The 22,902-nt window shown below is 44.5% G+C and overlaps 2 protein-coding genes across 11 annotated transcripts in view; one reads left to right on the forward strand and one right to left on the reverse strand.

Moving 5' to 3' along the window:
- Positions 1–1,984, reverse strand: esm1 (endothelial cell-specific molecule 1). Its single transcript, XM_068574575.1, has 3 exons — positions 1,488–1,984; positions 944–1,087; positions 1–680 (listed from the first exon to the last, which is right to left on the reverse strand). The coding sequence occupies exons 1-3, from the start codon at positions 1,924–1,926 to the stop codon at positions 586–588; spliced, it is 678 nt and encodes a 225-aa protein (XP_068430676.1). The 5' UTR covers positions 1,927–1,984; the 3' UTR covers positions 1–585.
- A 1,164-nt stretch (positions 1,985–3,148) lies between these two features.
- The window catches only part of LOC137784202 (probable E3 ubiquitin-protein ligase HERC1), a 38,392-nt gene continuing 18,638 nt past the window's right edge, over positions 3,149–22,902 (forward strand). For 6 of the 10 annotated variants that reach the window (XR_011077379.1, XM_068574694.1, XM_068574696.1 and 3 more), the window contains exons 1-38: positions 3,149–3,218; positions 5,985–7,014; positions 8,104–8,199; positions 8,292–8,474; positions 8,570–8,782; positions 8,928–9,026; positions 9,127–9,223; positions 9,326–9,469; positions 9,621–9,748; positions 10,192–10,336; positions 10,478–10,649; positions 10,850–10,984; positions 11,251–11,416; positions 11,634–11,759; positions 12,092–12,316; positions 12,493–12,645; positions 12,734–12,866; positions 13,410–13,613; positions 13,765–14,013; positions 14,366–14,539; positions 14,638–14,752; positions 14,849–14,966; positions 15,208–15,409; positions 15,540–15,840; positions 16,332–16,380; positions 16,455–16,500; positions 16,998–17,251; positions 17,508–17,705; positions 17,902–18,022; positions 18,602–18,842; positions 18,975–19,141; positions 19,292–19,444; positions 19,530–19,627; positions 19,854–19,949; positions 20,697–20,864; positions 21,397–21,636; positions 21,731–21,814; positions 22,481–22,697. Coding sequence is in view for 9 of the 10 variants with exons in the window: in XM_068574694.1 (XP_068430795.1) it covers positions 6,016–7,014; positions 8,104–8,199; positions 8,292–8,474; positions 8,570–8,782; positions 8,928–9,026; positions 9,127–9,223; positions 9,326–9,469; positions 9,621–9,748; positions 10,192–10,336; positions 10,478–10,649; positions 10,850–10,984; positions 11,251–11,416; positions 11,634–11,759; positions 12,092–12,316; positions 12,493–12,645; positions 12,734–12,866; positions 13,410–13,613; positions 13,765–14,013; positions 14,366–14,539; positions 14,638–14,752; positions 14,849–14,966; positions 15,208–15,409; positions 15,540–15,840; positions 16,332–16,380; positions 16,455–16,500; positions 16,998–17,251; positions 17,508–17,705; positions 17,902–18,022; positions 18,602–18,842; positions 18,975–19,141; positions 19,292–19,444; positions 19,530–19,627; positions 19,854–19,949; positions 20,697–20,864; positions 21,397–21,636; positions 21,731–21,814; positions 22,481–22,697 (6,709 nt within the window). In the remaining variant the exon portion in view is untranslated. The remainder of the gene's footprint in view (positions 3,219–5,984; positions 7,015–8,103; positions 8,200–8,291; positions 8,475–8,569; positions 8,783–8,927; positions 9,027–9,126; positions 9,224–9,325; positions 9,470–9,620; positions 9,749–10,191; positions 10,337–10,477; positions 10,650–10,849; positions 10,985–11,250; positions 11,417–11,633; positions 11,760–12,091; positions 12,317–12,492; positions 12,646–12,733; positions 12,867–13,409; positions 13,614–13,764; positions 14,014–14,365; positions 14,540–14,637; positions 14,753–14,848; positions 14,967–15,207; positions 15,410–15,539; positions 15,841–16,331; positions 16,381–16,454; positions 16,501–16,997; positions 17,252–17,507; positions 17,706–17,901; positions 18,023–18,601; positions 18,843–18,974; positions 19,142–19,291; positions 19,445–19,529; positions 19,628–19,853; positions 19,950–20,696; positions 20,865–21,396; positions 21,637–21,730; positions 21,815–22,480; positions 22,698–22,902) is intronic. The other 4 variants (XM_068574699.1, XM_068574700.1, XM_068574702.1 and 1 more) reach the window with 2 other exon arrangements.

Genomic DNA, 22,902 nt, shown 5'->3' on the forward strand with positions numbered 1-22,902 from the left:
GTGTATTCACATGTTAAACTTTAGTTTGAAATGTGAATCTGCTCCTGCCGAGTTTTAATGATTTATTACACATGAAATCCATTCAGGCTTTTTGTCATCACTGCATGAAAATGATTAATGCATAATGATTCAAATGAAACAAAATGAAAAGAGTCTGTGATAACTTTGGTTTAATCGTGAATCTTTCTTTACATGCTGGTTTCACATACATGATATGTCCCATGTCCACGTTCCATATACATACAAAGAAGATATCAGAATGGAAAACTACGATGAATCCATGAAAAGGTTTACGTCTGCAGTTTGCAAAGTCATGTTCTCATGAACGTTTCTTTTGCTCAACAGTAATGAGGCAGACTAAAGGAGGCCTCGCTGCTCCTGGGAACAGATCTGCAGACACAAAGAGAATAACATGTCGTCCTGTGTATTTCAGCGCGTCGAATGAGGACCAGACAAACAAAACACAACGTCCAAATGCTGTAAAAAAGTCTCTCGTTGTTTTAGCATCATAAAATATATCTTTCACTTCATTTATAAGTTAATGCTACAGTGACACTGAAATAGATTCAGCCGCGTCAGCACTTGTCAGCGAGGGATGAGCCGCTTCTCGGCGGTGGACGTGTCCGGGTGTCGCTCCGTGCTCTGGGCGGCGCTGACCTCTCCTGAGCCGAGCTCGGCCGCTGGAAACACAAGAGAGACCGTCTGTTACTCGCCCCGTTCACGCAGAGGGGCGACTTCACACATGACTTCCCTCTGGTCAGCAGTCTGATGGACAACTGAACAAGCAGACACTTCCACCAGCTGCACTTCTGGACCTGTTTACTGTTTACTTATTGTCTTGTCTTTTATAATCATCTTGTACAGAGACGTACGTGAAAATGTACATGGACATTAAAGCTTCTGATTCTGACAATATGAACAATCTTCATTTATTGTCTTTTACCTTCTTGAGGGTCAGTCTTGAGTTTGCCGGCGATTTTGGCAAAGAACCTGAGTGTGAGACAAGCGCCCGTCTCCCTGTCACAGATGCCACCTTTGCAGTTGCAGGTCTTGCGGCACTCGATCCCATAGGTTCCATACAGACAGTCTGTGAAGAGACAACACATTACTTTAGTCTGCCTCGTCTCGGAGGAGGGTTCGCGTCCCCAACTGGATCTGATATCCTATGTATAGTGTCAAAGATGGATATGCAAATAACCAGAGATTAAGAGAAAAGGGTAAACTGCAAGTTGGCAGAAGCGTTCATGTTTGAATGCCTCAACTCCTCTTTATGGGTTAAACATCAAGTTAAATGTCCTTTTTTCATTTTAAGCAAGTCTGCAAATGCCTGTAAACCACTGTGTTAATCTGCATTGTGACCATTCAACAAACATGAGCCTTAAATGCTGACACAAGCTGCCGGATGAACTGCATTTGGTGCATCGGGGCATCACACATTGAACACGCAGCTCACAGGTAGAAAACACGCACTGAACGTGTCCGTGTACCTTTGCAGATGCCGTACTCGTCCCCGTAATCGTCCTCGTCCTTGTAGAACTCGCAGAATAATCCCGGTCCGCACTTCACCCCGTGCATGCCCGACACCGTGCGGTAGCAGTGCTCCCCTCTGGCGGCTGCACAGACCTGGCAACAGCCGCAGTCGTCCAGGACCGTCCGTGTGCAGCGCTGCGTGCCGCCGCACCGCTGCGCGTTGCACTGCTCGGGGCAGTTCACCGCGTACTTTGGGACATTGGCGCCCCACGCCGCCGCATCGCGCACGAGGAGCGAGGCCAGCACCGTGACGAGGAGGAGGAGAGACATGACTGTGGGCGCAGGGGGGGCAGAGAGCTCGTGGAAGGGCTGCTGCTGTCTGCTGGAGGACTCCGGGAAGGGACGAGAGGAGCGGGCCACGTCTGGAGGACCTGCGCGGAGTGACCTCTGGATCATCAGGTTGCAGGGTTATCAGCGATGAGCAACTTTGTTTTGCACATGGCTTTGCCCTCGTCAATTTCCTCATTCCGGTGTTGTTGTCGTCCTTTTTTGCCAGTCAGCCCCCCCCCCCCCTCTTTTTTTTTTTTTTTTAGAAATCCGGCGTGGAAGTGGGATTAACTCTGGACCGCCATCCAGGAATTGAAATGCGTGTGAACTGATGTCACGAGTTCTCTTTGGTTTGTTTTTGTGTTGGTGACTTTGAAGAATCACAGTTGAAGTTCGGATGTTTTTTTTTTTACTCACAACATCCTATGATTGGAAATACTATTGACAATGTTTAACATGATGCATCAATTAAACCATCTTGTTTTATAAACGTTGTTTTTGTGTTAAGGTTGCGTTCAACATTTAATCGTAAAAATAAAATGTAAGAGAAAGATCTACATGTATTTAACATAACATATCCAGGCCTATAGGGCCGTACAAACAATTACAGAAAACATGAAGTTATGGACACTGAGATGACCCTATAACACCCTTATATTGATAACGTGTGTTTTTAATAGTGTGTTGTAGTTATGTTTTTTTTAAAGTTATTATTTTTTATGTTGTAACTTGTCAATAGTTTTTCTGGTTTAATGTTTTATTGAGAGGCTATTACACGAGGATGTAATGTTATCAAGGCAATAAAAGGGACAAATATGACACACACACAGCAAGATTATAAAAGTACTTTACAAGGGGCACTCCAGCAACTAAGTATTGCAATTGAAGTTAGATGATTGACAAGTGTAAAAATGAAATGATCAAATCCTGATTTTTAATCCTTAAGTCCCAAAAAAAACTGGGTCCTACATTTCCCAAAATGCAACATTATCAAGGTTATTTTCTTGACAAAGTTTTCTCCTGAGCCACAGAATACTTCTTTTACTCAGGCTCAGGAATAAACCCATGAGACTTATGAGAAGTAAGCTAATATGTATATTTATATTATGTATATTAGCTTACATCTTACTAATATGAACAATAAAGACATATGCTGAGAACAGCTGTGTCTTCATTTGACTATAATGATATTTAACAGGCTGAATGAAATAAATAGAAGTAAAGAAGATGAATATAAAACGTGACGATGGAGGTGATAATGAAGAGCGCTGTTCCCACTCCCGGACACCAGGGGGCGCCGTCCCGCCGCTGCTGTCGCCGCCTGGTGGTTAAACCTCCAGCAGACGAAGAAGAAGAAGAAGAAAGAGGAGAAGGTTGATATGATATTCACGTCCAAGGGAGACCTCACCGGGACGGGACAGGTAACGCAAAGCACTTATCTGCGGTTTTTAAAAACATATTATTTACGGTCAAGGTGACGTACGTGTGCGCGGTGTGTGTCTTGTATTCACCACGTGGATATCTTATCACGACGTTAACGAGGAGCCGCGGGAGTGTTTTGCTGAGAGCTGTCAGCCGACCAGCGGAGGGGCTTGGTCGGTCTTGACAGCCATGGACCGGACTAGCAACGGCACTGCAGCCAGCCGTTAGCTCAACTGTCACCGCAGATGCAACAACAACAACAACAACAACAATAATAATATTCATTTGACACCCCCGGCGTTGACAAATGGCGACTGCGTTTCAGGTTCACATGTTTTGGCTGTTTATGTCGGTGAAGCCAACGTGACGGTTTAATGTCACACAAAGCTAACTATCGCTCGAGAAAGAAGAAGAAGAAGAAGAAGAAGAAGAAGAAGAAGAAGAAGAAGAAGAAGAAGAAGAAGAAGAAGAAGAAGAAGAAGAAGGAGAAGAAGGAACGCGTAACGCTACGAGGTGTCAGAGTCGTGCGCCAGAGAGCAGGGGACAGTTTAATGTCGTTAGTCCGACATTAATTAATTAAATGATCCTGTTGGCTGATGTCCTGAGCGAGGATGCCTAACTTCGGACACACTGCAGTGTGTGTGTGTGTGTGTGTGTGGGTGTGTGGGTGTTTTTAGCTGACTGCTTTTTTCCTCCACAGCATCTTCTAATAATGAAGTGGCTGTCCGGTATTATGGAGCTCTCGTTGTTGGTGAATGCATCCAGAGCCATTCATTAACACATTGTCTAAATATCAGAACCCAAACAGACCGTGTGGCTCAGCAGCTTCCTCCAGCTTATTCTGGATGACTTTCAAAGGCCTGGATCACCTCCAGCTGGTCCTGGGTCAGCCTTCAAGCAAGGTGATGCAGGATGCTGGAGGTCCTCCCAAATAACCGAGCATCCATCCATCCATCCATCCATCCATCATCCATCCATCCATCCATCCATCCATCTATTGATCTATCTATGATGTGATCTTGGCCACATTATATTCTCAATATTTCATTATCAAAGCTTGATGAGTGTGAGGGCTTTTCTTAGTCATGTAATAGTACATTTAATATATGTGGGGCTCATTAACGAGGAACAACAACCGTTAGTTGAAGCCTATGTTTAAATTTCATATTGTTGTCTAATAAAATGCATGTGTATTTTCTTTCTTTTTTAAAAAATAAACAATACCCAAAATATGTGATGTTCAGCAACACGTTGACACAGCTTTGTAAATTGTGACGGTTCTGCAGTGCTGGGCGATAAGGAATCATCATTAAATATCAATCAATGATATTGAAGGGTTGACCATTGGTGCTTTTATACAATGCTTACACAAAGATATGTTTGATAAATAATCATTAGTAATGTGTAAATAATGACCAAGTAGGTAAAGGTAAATAATAGAACAGGATAAACAACATGTTCCCTCTCATCATTCACGCTGCACACGTTCAAAATCAGTCACTGACATGGATTTCTTTTAAATGTATGAACGATATTGGGTTTGAAATGACAGCCAGTCGGTCGTGTATCGTGATGGTCGCGCCTTACAATGCGGCTGGTTGCTTGCTGGTGGTCGTCTGACCCCAAGACTCCATTGCTATATCAATGCTTGCTGTTATTTTTGGCTTGAGTGGAAACCATATAGCCCCACAGCCCTGAGGCAAAGAAAGCGAGATGACTGGACTACGGTGGCATGCTCACATGTTTTCAGCAACTAGCATTCTCTCACTCGCACCGGCTCGTGCATTTTGCATTTGCACGAGTGTTAATCCTCGAAGGAGTCTCAGTAAATACCAGCGAGTATGGCGACTTCTACATTACAACTCAACCGCTGATTTCACTGGTTTCCCCTCAACCTGTGTGTTGCTCGTCAGGAACGACGCGTCATTATCTCGGGGTCATTATAGCGCATTATATAGAATTTGAAAAGTATTGAACAGCATTTGTATTGGCGGGCACAGTTATTGCATCCGTTTTTTGTACTAAATGAGTGGTTATCTAGTCTTGTATTCAGTCTAGAATTGGTAGAGTAAATGTGGATAATACCATGGAAATGTCATGCCACTGATATCCCCATGAAATCACCTGCTAAGATTTGAATGCCTGTCTCATTTTAACCTCCCTTATGGAGATAGGAAAACCCAAATCTGTATTTTCTTTTCCCCCAGAGCAACTTAACCAAAATGCAGATAGACAGTTTCGGTTGTTTTGGACAATTGTGTAACAACCATATTGAGAATTTAAAGGAATATTGAAGGGGGAGCAGATTGTTATCACGCGTGTCTAATGTCTTCTTTGACTGGTTATATTATGACATTCACACTTTCAAATGTTAACAAACCAAAAACATCCCTTCTGTGTTGTGTAGCATATCAGCTTGTGAGACAAAAGTCTCGTTAGCGTGGGTGTGTTGGTTAGCTGTTATCAAAGAGTGAGCTGACCTATTTCAGTGACACCCAGTGGGCCTATGCCACTAGCCTGGATGTACTGTATGCTGGAAAAGTTCCAACACTAAGGAGAAACCTGACACCTTTACTCTGATTTTATTTGGCAGGAAAACGCATCAGATCATCGACTTTCAGCGGCAAATGTTGCCTGCAAATTTTATGGCGGAGATTAAAGAAAAAGCCATTGAAGTGTGTGGGACGATACGTGTGAATTTGATGAATCTGTCAATCCACGGCTCTCATTAGCTCTTTCAATCGTGTTCCCCCTCTTTCTTTCAGGTGTATATCGGAGTACAGATAATGCCCAGACATGGTGCCTTGTCAGACCCATGTGTTGCTGAAGTGGCAGGAGCACTTCAATAGCTCCTGGGCAGCAGAAGACAGCGTACAGACAGCCAGGCGGCATGGCGCTGCCGGGCTCTACAACAAGCTGCTCCACAACAAGGAAGTGGTGACTCTGGCCCAACCCGTCCAAGAGCTCGTCGGCCCGCGCCTGCCGGACTTTGAGTGCGAGTCCGGTGCCTCGTCGGAGAAGGAAGAGTACCTTTCGTCCCTGCTGCACAGCCAGCGATGGCTGGCCCACCGGATGCTGACGCAGACCTCCTACACCGTGGGCCTCCACCAGAGGCTGGTCGTCCTCCAGAGGATCTACTACGCGCTCCACAGCAAATACCACGACCGGTTCCGCGTGCCGCTGCCCTCCCAGTCCACGGACAGCGGCGCCGAATGCGGGCAACTCGAGCTGGCCTCAGAGCCCCGCCTGCTAGGGGGAGCGTCCAAAGTCAAGTCGGGGACGGACGTTCTGATAGAGATGGGTGTGAGGACGGGCTTGAGTCTGCTCTTCTCCTTATTGCAGCAGAACTGGAGGTACGCAGCGTCCGTGCACCCGGAGTCGGTTCTGTGCAACGACGTGCTCGCCACGGCGTCCTCCGTGCTCACTTCTCTGCCGCCGCTCTCTCTGGCCAATGAGAATAAGATCCCGTCCGTTGGGCTGGACTGCTTGGCACAGGTGTCCGACTTCCTGAAGAAGACATCCGTGAGCAGCGGGGCCGGCGGTGCGGACCCGACCGGCCGGAGGCTGGCGCTGGAGCTGCTGCTCGGCTTGGCCATGCAGAGAGGCTCTCTCAAGTTTCTGCTGGAGTGGGTGGAGGTAGCATTGGCTGCTTCTATGTCCTCATCCTCCACCACATTGTCTTCTTCTTCTTCTTCATCATCCTCCTCCTTCTCCTCCTCACTGAGCTCCCAGAATTCAGCTGGCGTGGGCTTCGATGTCATCCATCAGACACTTCTCCAAATGAAGCAGTATTCGGTAGGGCTTTACATTTGGACCTTTTTGTCTGCTGTTTTCTGGTGTTTTTGGTGTTTTCTCTTACTGCTGCATTAACTACAGTCCCACATAACTGTTATTATTGAAAGGTTGTGATGTGTGAGCAATTCCTTTGTCCTCATATTGCATGATTATTTTTGATTTGTGTGTTTTTGGAAGTTTAAGATGTCCAGACTATAAGACAGGGTCACCTGGAGTAATCTCCTCTATCCTGATTGTAACGGACTATTTAACTTGTTTCTATAAAAAGAGCTTTTTCTCTTACTTGACTTAAAATATGGCAAACATCATCCTGGAGAAGGAATTCAGATGCGTTCGTCTCATCTCGATATTTGGGTCGTTGTTCAGCTGTGACTCATTACTTATCATGTTTCCTTATTATCAGTAATGAGTCATCACTCATTAATGTATTGAGGTTAGTACTCAAGTCGTATGAGGTAACTCACCTGCACATCTATGACCATACTGGTAATTGAGGCCCATTGATTGTAAAGTAGGACATTTGCTCTTTGCTGCCACATCCATCGCTGCTTTTTATTCAAACGGTCTCATTTGAAGCTTGGAGAGATGCATTAGTGTGCAGAAACCGATTAAGATTGAGCCAGCCTTTCTTCCCTCCCTTGGTATTCCTATTGAGTCATCCCTTAGCGGGCTAATCAGCTTTGCAATATTTCTAGACAAATGACAACAAGGGCCGGCTATTGCCAACATCCTCATGGTTTAGAGCTCTGGAGCAGCTTAAGAATGTCCTGAAGGAGAAGACGACACAAAACACACTTAACATCTGCATCTCAAGATTAGGATCTCAAATGTGTGCCTCTTCGTCTTTCTTAGCTTCACCTTCATCCTGGTTACGCGGTGACTTGTCTTGTCCCTGTGTTTGGAATCGAGGCTTCTTTGTGTTGTGATAGAAAATTCTGTTTTTGAAAGAATGTGCAAGTGGAACGTTTGGAATGTAATAAAACAGATGCATTGTACATCCAAACCAACCCAATATGTCCTCACACAGGGAGTCACTGAGAGTAGAAACACACTATGCTTGAAGGCTAAACACATATATTTCCCCCCCAGGGCTTCAGAGGGGATTCTGTCAATACTCAGGTGCTGAAAAAAGATGCAGACGGACTTTGCCGACTCTCCCAGGCAGCTCTGTGTCTGTTTGAGGAGGTACGCTCTCTAACGTTGAGGCACTGTTAGGAACTGATGTACTTTCTCGTGACTGACTTCATGGACCTCGCCCTCCTCTCTTTTTTTGACAGATTTGTAATCTCGCGTCCTACTGCCTGTGCTCCTGCAGCACTAATGCAGCTGCTCCTGGTTCAGAGAGCGACACAGTCATGGTGTATGTGTGGGGCAGCAACAGCAGCCATCAGCTGGCGGAGGGGACTCTGGAGAAAATCCTGCTGCCAAAGCTGACCCAGGGCTTCAGTGATGCCCAAATGGTATGGCTTCCCATAATAATGATGACCCATAATCTTACTCCGCCATCTTTTAAACTTCTGTTGTTGTTTTTTAATCCGCTTTGTTCGTCTTGTAGATCGAGGCAGGACAGTACTGTACGTTTTCAGTGTCTGCGGATGGTTCAGTGAAAGCATGTGGAAAAGGCAGCTATGGCCGCCTGGGCCTGGGGGACTCCAACAACCAGTCCATGCCCAAGAAACTGGTGCTGGAGCCACATAGGAACATGAAGAAGGTGTCCTCCTCCAAAGGCTCTGATGGCCACACTTTGGCCATCACTGTAGAGGGCGAGGTAACGAGCTAAAATAACTACTATTATGGACTGATACATATTTTTCAGATCTGTATAATAACACAATAACACATCTAAGAAATGTTTATTCCCCAAATGTTTAAGTAACCAATACAGTTATAAAATGTAAAACCTATTTCCCCAGGTGTTCAGCTGGGGCGATGGAGAGTACGGGAAACTGGGCCATGGCAACAGCGCGACACAGAAATACCCCAAAATCATACAAGGCCCGCTCTGTGGCAAAGTAGGCCTCCAGAAAAGCTTCTACTTCATTCATATATACATTTATGTGGAGCGCTACGCGGTTTAGCATAATTTTACATCCATTACGGTCTCTCTGCCAGGTCGTGGTGTGTGTGTCTGCCGGCTACAGGCACAGCGCGGCCGTGACTAACGACGGGGAGCTGTACACCTGGGGAGAAGGAGACTTCGGCAGACTCGGTACACACTTCTCCGTTTCCCTCACTTTGCCTGCGCTCGCTCGCCTCAAGCATTCCAGTGAGGCATGTCAGCGACCACCTGTGTTCCTCCTCCCCTCGACAGGTCACAGCGACAGTCAGAGTCGCAACGTGCCCACGCTCGTGAAGGACATCAGCGGCGTCGGGCAGGTGGCGTGCGGCAGCTCGCACACCGTTGCTGTGGCGCAGGATGGACGCACCGTGTGGTCGTTCGGGGGAGGAGACAATGGTACGTTGGCACGTCGCTCGGTTTGAGCCCATATTGCTGAAAATAACACGGTGCATTGGTACCCTGCAGCACACGTGTGGTCTATCCTAACATACATGTCTCTACTGGAGTGAATTGATGCTGGTTCTCGGGACATGACTCGTTGTTGCAGGTAAACTAGGTCACGGAGACACCAATCGTGTCTATCGGCCCAAAGTCATCGAGGCGCTGCACGGGTTCATCATCAGGAAAGTGTGTGCAGGCAGCCAATCATCTCTGGCTCTTACCTCTGCAGGACAGGTGAGAGGCAGCATTGTGGGTCAACGCACCTTGTTGCTCCTTCAGCTCATTCTGCTCTTCTTTATTCTGAAGGAGCGTGGTAACGTCACCTGAAAGTCAGATTTTCTAATCGAGTGAAAACAATGGTATTGTGCTCAGAGTTAAGCAGTTTCTTTGTTAATAACATTTTTAACAAAGGATTTAGTTTGTTTGCTTACGATGGAGAAAAACTGTAATGCAGCATTTTTTCATGGGGATGTTGCTGCTGACACTCACTTTGTAATATTGCAAATATGTCAATTTTGTAATAGTTTCATCAGGAAAGTGACTGAAAAGACACTTCTTTAAATGAAAATCCTTAACATTATCACTTTAACAACAGCTCTTGACATGTTTAGTCTGGATAATGAATCTGCATTCAGTCACATCCTGGATACAGGTGACATATTCATTTTGTTGTTCAGGTGTTTGCGTGGGGCTGCGGCTCATGTTTAGGATGCGGCACGTCTGAGACGACCTCTCTGAGGCCCAGGTTCATAGAAGACCTGAGCATCACCAAGATCATCGATATCTCATGTGGAGACAGCCACTGCCTGGCTCTGACGCACGGTAACAGACCTTCTGCTGATAATTCTCAGTTTTTTAAAAATGTATTTGTGGTAAGAATCGTAATTCTCATCGAGGTGTTAATGGGATTTTACATTTGTGAACATGCTGTGACTGCACCGCGCGCTGCTGTCCGTCCGTCAGAGAATGAAGTGTATGCCTGGGGCAACAACACGATGGGCCAGTGTGGACAAGGACACACTTCCACACCTATTACCAAACCCAAGAAGGTGCTCGGTCTGGAGGGCGTGTCCATCCAGCAAATCACTGCTGGCACTTCTCACAGCCTGGCTTGGACCGCAGATCCAACTGACAGGTAACGGCCTAATCTGGTCTGAAACAAATGTAATCCCTTAATGTTTTAAGTCCATGTCTGCCTTTTAGTTACGGTTGTGTTTCCTTTGATCGCTCGTCATTGTTTCATCCGCTGATGTCTTGTTTTCTCATGCCCGTCTTATCAGTTCTGAGATGTGAGTGCTTGCAGAGCTCTTCTTAAAGAGACTTCCTCTTTTCCAGGCAGCTGGTGGCGTGGCACCGGCCCTTTTGTGTCGACTTGGAAGAGAGTACGTTCGCTTACCTGCGCAACTTCCTCGAGAGTTACTGTGACGGCATCGGGAACGACACCCCCCCGGCCCCGTTCTTATCCAAAAGGTAAGACAGTTCATGACATAGCACTCTCTCAGAGGTGATAATATAACATGTTAAAGACAATGTGTTATATTGTTTGTATTTGAGATTTTATGCAGTAGAGTCATGTGCAAAAATCAATCTTTGTGGCCCGTTGAGCTCTGATCCCTTCTAATGAATTGAATCAGTTTTTATTAGATTACATCAGCACCCACATGGAACCCCACACCGTACGGCTCCCTCCTGTCCACTTACCAACGCTCATAATGCGCTCTGTATTCATTTCTCAGGGACCACCATCAGTTTCTTTTGCTGTGCATGAAGCTGCTGTCCATCCACTTATCCTTGGCCCACGCTGGGGGCACCGGCGCCATGGTTTTGGGGGCTCAGGGCCGGCCCCTCAGAAACCTGCTCTTCCGGCTCATAGATACCGATATGCCGGACTCCATCCAACAGGTAAACTATCAGTCTGCCTCGTACTAGATTCTGTTCATAATGTTTTGGATGAGTTATGACAGTAGGAACTGGAGTCACTGTTGAACCAAGATAAGATAAGTAAGATAAACCGTGAAGTGGATTGATGGAGCCCATACGTGCTGTCTGTATTTCATGTATATGCTTGCGGTAAATGCAGACATGGTTGTGCCGTGTTGACAGTCCTGTCCATCCTCAGGCAGTCTTGAACACGCTGTCCATTGGTGCGTCGCTGCTGCTTCCTCCACTGAGGGAAAGAACCGAGCTGCTCCTGTCCCTCCTTCCTCAGGGCCCTCACAGCTTAAACGTCCCCTCCAAAGGACAGGTCTGTTGTTGACTCTGTGCTGGTGATCATTACCGAAAGTGTTTAGCTAAAGAAGACGTTTAAGTAACTGCAGCACGCACATAAACAAATGCTCTTCCTTTGCTGCATGGCTCTTTTAAACTATAACTCTGATCCAGATAGCTGGCTGTAACATAGTTGGATGGATAAAGCAAGCAAACGACGCGTTTGTCCAAATCGCAGCAGCAACTTGGAGTGTTGCTAGGCAATATGTGTTGAAGACTGCTTGAACGTTGTGAAAATGTGTTGCTGTAAAAAAAAAGAAAATCCCAAACCAAACAATTGTCTCTTTCCTTCCCCTGTGTCTCTCAAAGCGCCTGCAGTTAGACATGGTCCTCAGCAGCCTTCAGGATCAGAGCCATGTATCTTCTCTACTGGGTTACAGCAATTTTGGGGAGGTGACGTCTCTGGGGCCGCCTCTGACGCCCGCCATGTCCGCCAGGACGCCCTCCTCCTCCAGCTCAGTGGAGGCCTGTAACCCTCTGCACTTAGCAGAGGTGCTGCTCAGAACGCTGCTCCTCAGCATCGGCTGTTACACGGTACGGAAACAGGACCCGGAGTTGAACTACACAACACGAAGGGCTTTTGTTTCCCAGTCAAATGCTCACAAATGTTCCACATTTTCTGGATATTTTAGTGCACGCTGTTGGTGTTGAATGAGAGTTAAATGTACTGTTCCTCAGCACAGTTTCTGTTTTCCTGTGTGTGCACACAGGAGCGGGCATTCGGGGAATTGGAGAAAAACAGTGACAAGCAGCTATCAAGCGACAGCCAGGGACACGCTGATCCTCCTTGTCACTTCCACCAGCTGCTGTCTGGACTACACAAACACCTGCTTGCCCATTGCTACATCCATCCCAGCCCTGAGGTGCACTTACATTCACATATATTTAAATCTCACGGCTCTGCAGACACATAGCTGCTTGTATGTTCACTGTGACTCTGCTGCTCTGTAGGACGACAGCAGTGCAACGCTGCTTCGCGAGCACCTTTACCTGCTGCTTCCCGGTGCCGCCGAGACACTCAGGAGATCGACCAAACTGTTGAAGGACAGTTCCCTGGATAAACAAATAATCAAGAAGCTTCACGGTAAGACGTGCGGCTGATAACGAGTGTGTGCCTATATAACCTACAAACTCCTGTGTATATACTGTACAACGTGTGTTTTATGTATTGTTTGCACCGTGCTTTTGTTCATAACATATAGCTCGACCTGTATACCGTGTTGTAATAGTAGTATATCAAAGACTGTGATATTTCACACTCTGTTATTCTGCATTTGATCTTTGGGAAGTTTCATATCCACAAGAAAGAAGTCCTCAAACCAAAAAGACAAACTTCAATCCCTTCAATGCAACATTTAGTTCATATCCTGACACCTCAAAAGGCAAACTCTCTGTATGTGAACGGTCTCTGAGCTAAACCTGTACTCACTATTTATATGACGACACCTTCAGGTTCATAGATTTTTAGAGCATCTGGGTGTCAGTTGCCTTGAGGACAAGCTAACGATGTAAATATGTTTAAGAAATCAATGATTTAACCTCCGACTGTGCTGTTAAAGTTGTTTTCTCAGTAATTTTCATAGTGTGTCATTCTAATCCCCCTCTCTCGTCTCCACCCGTGTCTCAGTGGTGTTGTACAACTCAGTGGCTGGCAGCCTGCTGTGCCAAGTAATGTACTCCTTGCTGCTGCTGCCTGTGGGCACAGTTCAACCCCTCCTGAGCCATTTACTGGCCTTGTTGGAGCAGCTCAATGATTTCAACAGGTTGCTACCAGAGGCAGGGCTCCTGGAGGAACAAGAGCTGAGAATGGAGGCTCAGAAAACCTGTTCAGGTCAGCAGAGTTTTGACCCACATATTCATTTTTGATATTAGCGGCTAGAGCGGTTTCACAGGTACTATTAATATAAAAAGAATGGCACGTTTTTACACTTGAGATTCCTCTTATAGGCACGTTTAACCTTTGCAAGGGATCTTCCCTCCAGATAAAAGTGAAGAAAACACATGCCCTGCAGCGCAGCAACACGAGGAGGAGAGTAAGTGGGTCTGGCTGCTGGATCTGGAACGCTCCGTTGCGTTGGCAGTCGGCCGTTGCCTCGGTGGTATGCTGCAAGGCCCGCCGCCCTCCCTTCAGGAGAAAACATCGGACTTCTGGCTATCGAATGTCCTCCTCAGGAACGGGCTGGAGATGGACTTCGAGCAGCTGGGTAGGAAAACGTACTGCATGCTTTCATGTGAGTCAGTGTTTTTGGCACATGGACATAAACTGCATGCGATGTTCATCTGTACCACCGCCGCGGTGACCAATGAGCAAAGAGGATGTAACTGACACTACAAATGATTTTAGAGTGATGTTTTGTAAGGGACTTGATCGTAGAGATACACAACACAGATAGCAAGAGGGTGAATCGGATGACAAACAAGAAGCGACCTAGTTTACCTCATCATTTATACATGTTAGAACATGAGAACACAGCCTGAAAGGCATCTTTAACTAAAGCTATGATGCTATTATGCAAAGGAAATGAAATACTCTTTTCTAAGCGTGTTGTTTTCACTTGTCCCATGTGATCCTTTGCCCTGAAGACTCGAGCGTGGCGTGGCTGACTGAGGTGGTCTTGCTGGGCAGTAGTGATGCCAGGCTGGCAGAGCTCAGTCTAAATGAGGAAACCAGGACTTTACTGGAACTGGCACTGGGATCCTCCAGAGGACCTGCAAGCGGCCTGTGGCGCAGTATGGAGGAGTATGCTCACAGCAAAGGTGCTTTGACTTGCGGAGGTCTAGGACGTGAATATCCAAATGACAATTTGCAAAAATGATGAATGTCAATGAGTTGTGTTGTTTTGCTGTGAGAGCAGAATGGGAGAGCGGAGGCTCTGCAGGTGACTGTCTGCTGCAGACGGTGTGTCGCTGCAGTCTGGCTGCTCTCCTGAAGCACACCGGACTGCAGAACGAGGCCTGTTGGCAGGACAGGTCAGCAACGCAAAGAGTTACTCAGATTTAAACTCATAATTGAGTAAGATCATTATGCTAACAGTTGACTTTATGTATCTCCTTCCCTTGAGACAGATATGAGCCCTGTGAGATGCTGTTGAACGTCTATGAAACGGTTTATAAAATCAGAAGCACTCTGTTGGCCCATAAAAACTCTCCAAGGATTACTCAGGTGCAGACTGCTGTCAAACAGGTACCACAACTAAAAGTACAACAGTTAAGACTTATGGAACAACACAGTCATTTAAAAACGCTAAATAGTTTAATGGTTGTTCTATAAACTTGTGTTTTGTTGCATTAATGTTCACAATTACTGCATTGCCCTTTCTATTCAACATGCATTTCACCCTGCTCGTCGAACAAGGACTGACACGTCATCTTCATGAGACGTGACGGAGAACACGGGTGCATTTAACACGTGTCTTGTATTGCAGACCACACAGTCTCCCCAAAGTCCCGATGCAGACCGGCAAGAGCCGGGTACGTCAGCGGAGCAGGCGGGAAAGGATCTGGAGCAGCAGTCAGGAGGCCACTGCAGCTGGGATGTGCAGGTGCCTCCACCCCCGACAGCAAACCACAACCAGGAGGAGATTGCGGAGGAGGACGCTTTTGGCAACAGTCGTATGTACCTGTCAGGTTAGAAATGCATGTCTGTATTTCTTCCCTTCTTCCAGCAACATTGAACATGTATTTCATGACTGAAGGCAGGCAGGCGCCGACAGAAATGCACGTTACACACACATCTGATCCTCTCATGTCTCTGCAGAAGTCCTAGAATCATTTATGGCCACCCGGGAGGCCATGCAGGTACAGCAGAACGTGACAGTGTACGAATCCTTTGGCACTTCCACCCTCCCCAGCAGCATGGAGAGCCCGGTCAGCCCGGAGAGGGAGCTGGATCCGAAGCAGCAGCGGGAGAAGCAGAGGGAATCTGAGGAAAGCTTGGGTTTCCCTGCTGCATGCCATCTGGTGGTGTCCCGCTGTCTCTTCCTCCTGCTGGGGGTCCGGCCCGCTTGTGTGGAACCCGGAGAAAGAGAGATCAGTCAGGCTGTGAACGCCGGAGCGAGGTCAGAGTTTGTGTGTGCGGCAGCTGGTTTTTGTGTGGTATGTTTGTTCTTGTTTTTATGGAAGCCCATTTTCACTACACACAAAAAAATCATAATTATGACTAAAAAATTTAAATAAAAAAAGTCATATTTTTTTAAAAATACATTTAAAAAAGTATGACAACAAAAAATTAAGAATTATGAAAAAAAAATAGGTCGACAAAAAATGTCATAATGACTAAAAAAATTAAGAAAAAAAGTATGACAAAAAAAATGTCAATAATAATTATTATTTTTTTTAAAAAAGCCGACGAAAAAAAATAAAAAAAATAATTATAACTAAAAAAAAAAACATAAAAAAAAAGTCATAAGAGATTATTTTTTTTGAAATTATGAGCTAAAAAGTCAAAATGATGAGATACTAAGTGTGCTTTTTTGGATGGGAATGGGCTTCCATATGTTTTTTTGTGGACTTTTGTCCCACTGAACTGACCTGATCGTCCCACTTTTAGGAAATCGACATCAGAATCCTTAACGGCGGCTGCTGACGGCCGGAAACAGGTGAGTCCTCTCCTGCACCGACGTGGCCCCTCCCCTCTCTATCAGTGCTAATGTCTTGTCTTTGTCTTACTTAGTCTGACCAATCCAAAAACTCTTTGGGATCTTCCAAGAATAAAATGGGTAGGTGGAATAAGTTCACTCCTTAACATTTGTTTAATGAATGCATTAAAAAAAAGTTTGACCTACAATCCTGTATCAAAGGACTAGTTTAGATAATTTGATGAGAAGATCAACACTACTTTAATAATAAGGCTTTCTTTAGGATCCCTTAGCACACAGACGGCCTGTGATCCGTCAAGGAAGTGAATAAAATGTCCGACGATGACTTTACTCATGTGCATCCTGTATGTTTGTAATCTTCTTATTGATGTGTCATCAGAGTTTTTGGGTCAGCAACATGTTTTCCACATGTCTGCATTATTTCCAGGGGTACATGTTGCAGCGTGACATGATGAGTGCATATAGGTTAATATTTTCAGACCAGTCTCTTACTGTAAATGTTCTGAGGACAACTTGTTTAGATATTCATTTGCTCCACATATATTTGAGTATTTGTTCCTTCCTGAATTAAAACTTGATTATGAAAGACCTTTCCTCTTCTGCTCTGTGTGTTCCAGGTCTCCCGCTTTGTTCTCTCGGCATCATGAAAGACGCTTGGGATCGGCTCCGGCAGTGCATCAGTCCGTCCTCCACGATGTCCCACTGCGGCAACAACACTTTGCCTATCCTCAACCAGCTGTTCCACTTCGTCTGCGGGAGCCTGATCCACTCGCCCTCCTCCTCACCGACGCTGCCAAGCGGACAGACGTGCACTCAGGCAGACCCCAAGGGCATTTCTTTTGCGATTCTGCAGCAGCAACAGAGGGCTGAGGTACAAAATGCTTTTTCTCTTTTACATAATAGTTCATGATTACTGCTGAGGAATGAGAACTCTCTAACATCTGCAGCTACGTGTTCATTTTTTGGGATTTCCTCTTCTTTTTAGTTTATTTTTTAGCTCAAAATATAGGTAGACATGATCATATATAATGATAATAATGCCAAAGCAATTTCAAAATGCAGCGGTGGACATTGTTTGGAACTGATCCGTGTGTATTTATGTAAACTTTTCCCTCTGTTGTGCTCAGTTGCGTCTGGAGGCCTTCTGTCAGATGTCCTCCTTCCTGTCCAAGATGGAGGAGAAGAGCAGTGGGTTCAGCGGCTCGCCTCAGGGTGCTGCGCTGTTGCAGTCGGTGCAGCTTCAGTTCCTCTCTGGGTGTTTTGCTCTGGGAACACAAATCATTGCCTCTCACTCCGGAGCTGATTATGAGATGCAGCATTACATGGTACATCTAGTAATCTCACTATCACAATTGTTTGTCACCATGTTCATGAACGCTAGAAGGAAAGAAGGAGCGAATATGTATTTCAAGCCAGATGGAGTGAAGAGAATCACTGAATATTGTATTAATTTGATCTTTTTCTCCCACATCAAGCTTCTGTCGTGTGAATTACTTTCCAATCCCTCTTTTCTTAATCCAGTCCGGTACACATTCAGCTTCTCTGGAGACGCAAAGAGAGCTGCAATCTGCAGCGCACACCTTCTACCAGCAGGTGGTGCGGGTCCTCAAACAGAGGGTGCTGCTGGAGAGAGAACATCCAGGTTGGTTTCTTATTTAATCACAGAAATGTCATCATTGTCACGTTTCACAGTTCCTCCAGGTCTTTTAAAGAACTACAAGACAATTAGATCCTGTTAAGATTTATAAAGAAGTTGTTTTTGTTTGTTTAAAACCTGTTGATCCCTTTTATATCAGGACATAAGCTACAAATCCCCCCAAACATAAAACATGTCAGGTATCAAATTAAACATAAAAATCATGGCTACAATAATATATAATCCCTAAGAACAAACTCTATGTCTTCTGGTCTTGTTGTCTCATGAACTTTACTAAGGATCCTGTTTCATTGTATTTAGTCTGTTCTGTTAGTTTAATTTGTTTCCACTGAGCGCTCTCCTTCCAGATGGAAACAGTTTTGTTTCATTTAATTTGCTCTGTTCATTGTGAGAGTCATGATTGTGGTTGATGTGATTTTATTTTGGAGTCATGTGAGACTAAATGTGTGTTGTGTCTTTAAGCGTTCACACTTGTTGTGTATGCTGCGCTACACAAATCCCTGCTGCAGCAGTATTTTGATCACATGTTGCATGTAGTTGACAACGTGTTTCTGTCATGCGCAGGTTCCTGCCAGCATCTTCTCCTGGCCACCATGTTCGCCCTGAATTTCTGCTACCAACCAGTGGACCTGGTGCTGGTCATCAAATGCGGCATCCTGGAAATCCTTTCCATGCTGACCAACAACAGCTGTGCACTGATGAACCAGGGCTGGTTTGCGGCCTCTAAATCTGGATCCATGCTGCTCAGCGGGGCGGTCAGACTAGCGTGTGCGCGCCTGCTTCAAATATTGACTGTGGCCGCGAGGTGAGAATGAGGAGACTGCAAACAGCTGCTAGAAATGTTCATGACTTTCTATTCTCGTGATTTTTCATTCACTCACAATCTGAAAGTACACTTTGAGTGTTTCAGGCGTAACGAAGTGTTCTGTATTCTCAGCTCCTGTGAGGATTTGCTGCCTTTGGACGTTTCCAACGCTCTCATGGAAGTGCTGTGTGAGCAGCTGCAAAATATCCTGTACACCTTCCACCAGCAGCAGACGGCCGAGAGAGGAACTGCTGAGAGGACGGAGCTGGACTCCTGCAGCAAGAGCACACATCTCTCTGGTGTTACACATCAAGCTATATTTAACTTTTAAATATGGAAATACATACGTCTTTACAAGCAGAAACACAATGAAGTGTTTGTTTTTTAAGGACATGTACTTTTGTAAAGCCTTGTTGAGTATAGTTTTCCTTCTGTCGTCGTTGTTCTAGGGGTGGAAAGCAGCAAAGTGGTTGAATCTCAGCTGGCAGATTTCTTGGTGTTTCTGAGGCGCGTGGTGTCCTTAAGAGTCATGAAAAGGCTTTCTACTTTTGTCAAATGGATTGATCCAATCATGGCCATTATTTCACACAAGTGCTCTTCGGGTAAGACAATTCAAAACAGCATCGCTGTTGTTTTCAGTATATTCTGATTCCTATGAATTCCCTGTGATCTGCGTCCTCTCCTCAGGATCTTCACGCTTCCAGAACCTCCGCACGAAGCTCCTGGCGTTCCATGTTTTAGAAAGACTGCTACCCGCTTGTTCTGACCCGGTTCAAATCCAACAGGTATGACCTTAAAATATATAAATGCAATGTGCAAGTGAACATGTGAATGTAATAATGAAGTGGTTATGAACATGTGAATGTAATAATGAAGTGGTTATGAACATGTGAATGTAATAATGAAGTGGTTATGAACATGTGAATGTAATAATGAAGTGGTTATGAACGTGTGAATGTAATAATGAAGCAGTTATCCTTTACACGTTTCCTTTTCTCCATCCTCTTTCAGATTATTAAACAACTCTTTCAGCTCCTGTCTGTTTATATGTGGAAGGAGCCGCTAGCTGAGAAGACTCACGAGGAGACCACTGAAAAAGAAAAGGGGGTAAAACAGCAGTTCCTTAGTCATTTTTATAATAATACAACTATGTACCACGTACTATATACTATTGCTATGAAAACATTATTATTTCAGTGTATTGCTGTGTAGAAAATTGTCTTCCCATGGCATTTTACAAAAGCGTTTACTCATTATCACCACTTATCTGCTGTCTGGAAAACAAAACAATTCACCTTGTGAATGTGTACACGAAGAATAATTGAGTCATTCACCTTTTTAATGCAGAGAAATGATTAAAACATATTTTTATAGCTCACACTAATTTGATCTATTGCAACTTTACACAAAATACTCATACAAACGTTATGTGTTCTCATTTAGTCATCCACTTGCAAACACTTCATGTGTTCATGTTTCTTGACAGTTGTGAGTGAATGCAATATTCCAAGACTCATAAAATGCTGCGTTGGCTCCTGGCAGCGATGCGACTGGAAACAGCTCCTGATGGAGCAGATGGGCTTGTTCTCTGTGGAGGGGAAGGATGGGAAAAATAACAACCAATTTAATTAGTGTCACTTTACAAAGAGCATGACTATAAAACACAACCCTCCAGTATAATGTGATTATTATAACAAAGTGTGTTTGCAAATCACTGATAATTTAGTTACATTTATTAAATAAAAGCACCCTGGACCGGTCGCCAGACTATCACAAGGCACTTCGTTCACACTCGCATGCACCTCCATGGACCATTTAGAGACGTCAATTATTATTGCTTTCCATATTTTGCAGAACCATGGCAGCTACGACGAATGTATTCCCATCGGAGATTTCTCCTTCGACCCACACAAGATAACCTGCTGTTCTTTGGAGAGCGGGAACATCCTCTCCCACGGCTCGGGAGGCAAAGGGTACGGCCTGGCGACCACGGCCATCACCGCTGGCTGCTTCATTTGGAAGGTAAGAACTGATATATATATATATATATATATATATATATATATATATATATATATATATATATATATATGAGGCCATGACCATCCCGTGTAGGCAGCCAGACATTTAAGTTATTATATAATAATTACCAAAATACAAAAAAATGACAAAAAAAATCATGGCAAAAATAATTAAATATTTGTCTAATACAAAAATAATAAAACAATATTTTGCCCCCCCAAAAAAAAAAGTCTACGAAAAAAAAGTCACAAATTTTTTGGGGGGGTTTTCCTAATTTTTTTTTTTTTTTTTTTTGGTCCTAATTTTTTTTTTGTGGCAGAAATGGGCTTCCATACGATTACACAACATGGGTTAATCATATATATATATATATATATATATATATATATATATATATATATATATATATATATATATATATATATATATATATATATATATATATATAACACTGATGCTGTCAATCCTTCCTGATTGGTTATTGTACCACTGAAATGTGCTCTAACAAACCGATCAATACCTGTCTCCTCAGTTCTATATCTCCAAAGAGAACAGAGGCAATGAGGCCACCTGTATTGGTGTTTCACGCTGGCCAGTCAGAGATCACAACCACCACACCACCACTGACATGTGGCTGTACCGGGCCTACAGTGGCAACCTGTACCACGGGGGGGAGCTGGTCCGCACGCTGCCCTCCTTCACCCAAGGTGACTCAGTCACCTGCATCCTGGACATGGAGGCTCACACCATATCCTTTGCAAAGAATGACAAGGTCAGACCAAATGTTCACAGTCACCATTCAGGGCTTTTTACTCTTTGTGTTGTTGTTTGTGTGCAATATCTGTGTATTTGTGTTTTTCTGCTAGGAACCAAAGTTGGCGTTTGAAGGTGTGGTGGCCTCTGAACTGTATCCGTGTGTGTTGTTCTACAGCAGTAATCCTGGAGAGAAGGTACTTCATGTAATGTGCTTACTATAGGTACTTACTCACTGGGACAAGTGTCTTCAAATATGAGGCCATGACCATCCTGTGCAGACATTCAAGTTATTGAATATATTTGGCCACAAACAAAAACATTTTTATGGAAGCCCACTTCTGCCACAAAAAAAAATTAGGACCAAAAGAAAAAAAGAAAAAAAAAATTATATTATAATTACCAAAATAAAAAAATATGACAAAAATAATTAAATATATGTCTAATACAAAAATAATAAAACAATATTTTGACAACAAAAAAAATTGGAAAAAATGGTCAGCAAAAAAAAAAAGTCGCTTTTTTTTTTTTTTTTTTCCTAATTTTTTTTTGGGTCCTAATTTTATTTATTTTTTTCCCTAATTTTTATTTTGTTTGTTTTTGGTCCTAATTTTCTTTTTGTTGTTGCGGAAACGGGCTTCCATACAAATGACACAACATGGGTTAATCATTTTGGGCAGGACTGAAACTGCAGGTGGGGAAAACATGCACTTTTAAACAGTTTAAAAGATATAACTTTTGAACTAGATCTTAATGTGAAACCAGGAGAACCCTCCACACAGAGAGATGAAGGCAGGGTTGAATGTGAGGAAACAATAGATACGTGTCTTTACTTTGGGCAACAGAATCTGTTTTCCTCTCAGGTGGCTCTGCGGGAGCTCAAGATGAGAGGCATGCCCAGTAACCTTCTTCCCGGCGAGCCGCTCTGCAGCCCTCGCACCACAGTGCTGCTGGAGTCAACGGTGCAGCTCCTCCGTGGGCTGCACCGGTGTGACCAGTGGGCCTCGCACATCAACCAGTACATCCACGCCCACCTGGAGCTCATCGGCCCCCTGCTCAAAGAGGACGACTTCAATCCAGGTCAGACGGCTTCTGCAGTGGTCACTTACAGGAGCGTTTAGCCTGCTCATAAATAGACCTCGCTCTAGTTTCATGTCATCACACTCTGCTAGCACAGAAAATCATCATCGATTCTCAAACGGGGCAAAAGAAAAAATAGATTTGTAGCAAAAGTGAAAAGAAAAAAAAAGTTTCTGAATGTTGCTTATTTTCCACAAAACACAAA

This window comes from Clinocottus analis, unplaced genomic scaffold, assembly GCF_023055335.1.
Source record: "Clinocottus analis isolate CAN_PGR_092001 unplaced genomic scaffold, fCliAna1.0.p SCAF_13, whole genome shotgun sequence".
NCBI classification, from domain to species: Eukaryota; Metazoa; Chordata; class Actinopteri; order Perciformes; family Cottidae; genus Clinocottus; species Clinocottus analis.

Excerpts from the sequence above, each read along its gene's own strand:
- esm1 (XM_068574575.1), bottom strand. The coding sequence starts at position 1,926 with ATGATCCAGAGGTCACTCCGCGCAGGTCCTCCAGACGTGGCCCGCTCC. Across the intron at positions 1,088-1,487 it reads CGAGTACGGCATCTGCAAAG|ACTGTCTGTATGGAACCTAT; the intron begins GTACACGGACAC and ends GTCTCTTCACAG. Across the intron at positions 681-943 it reads CAAGACTGACCCTCAAGAAG|CGGCCGAGCTCGGCTCAGGA; the intron begins GTAAAAGACAAT and ends TTGTGTTTCCAG.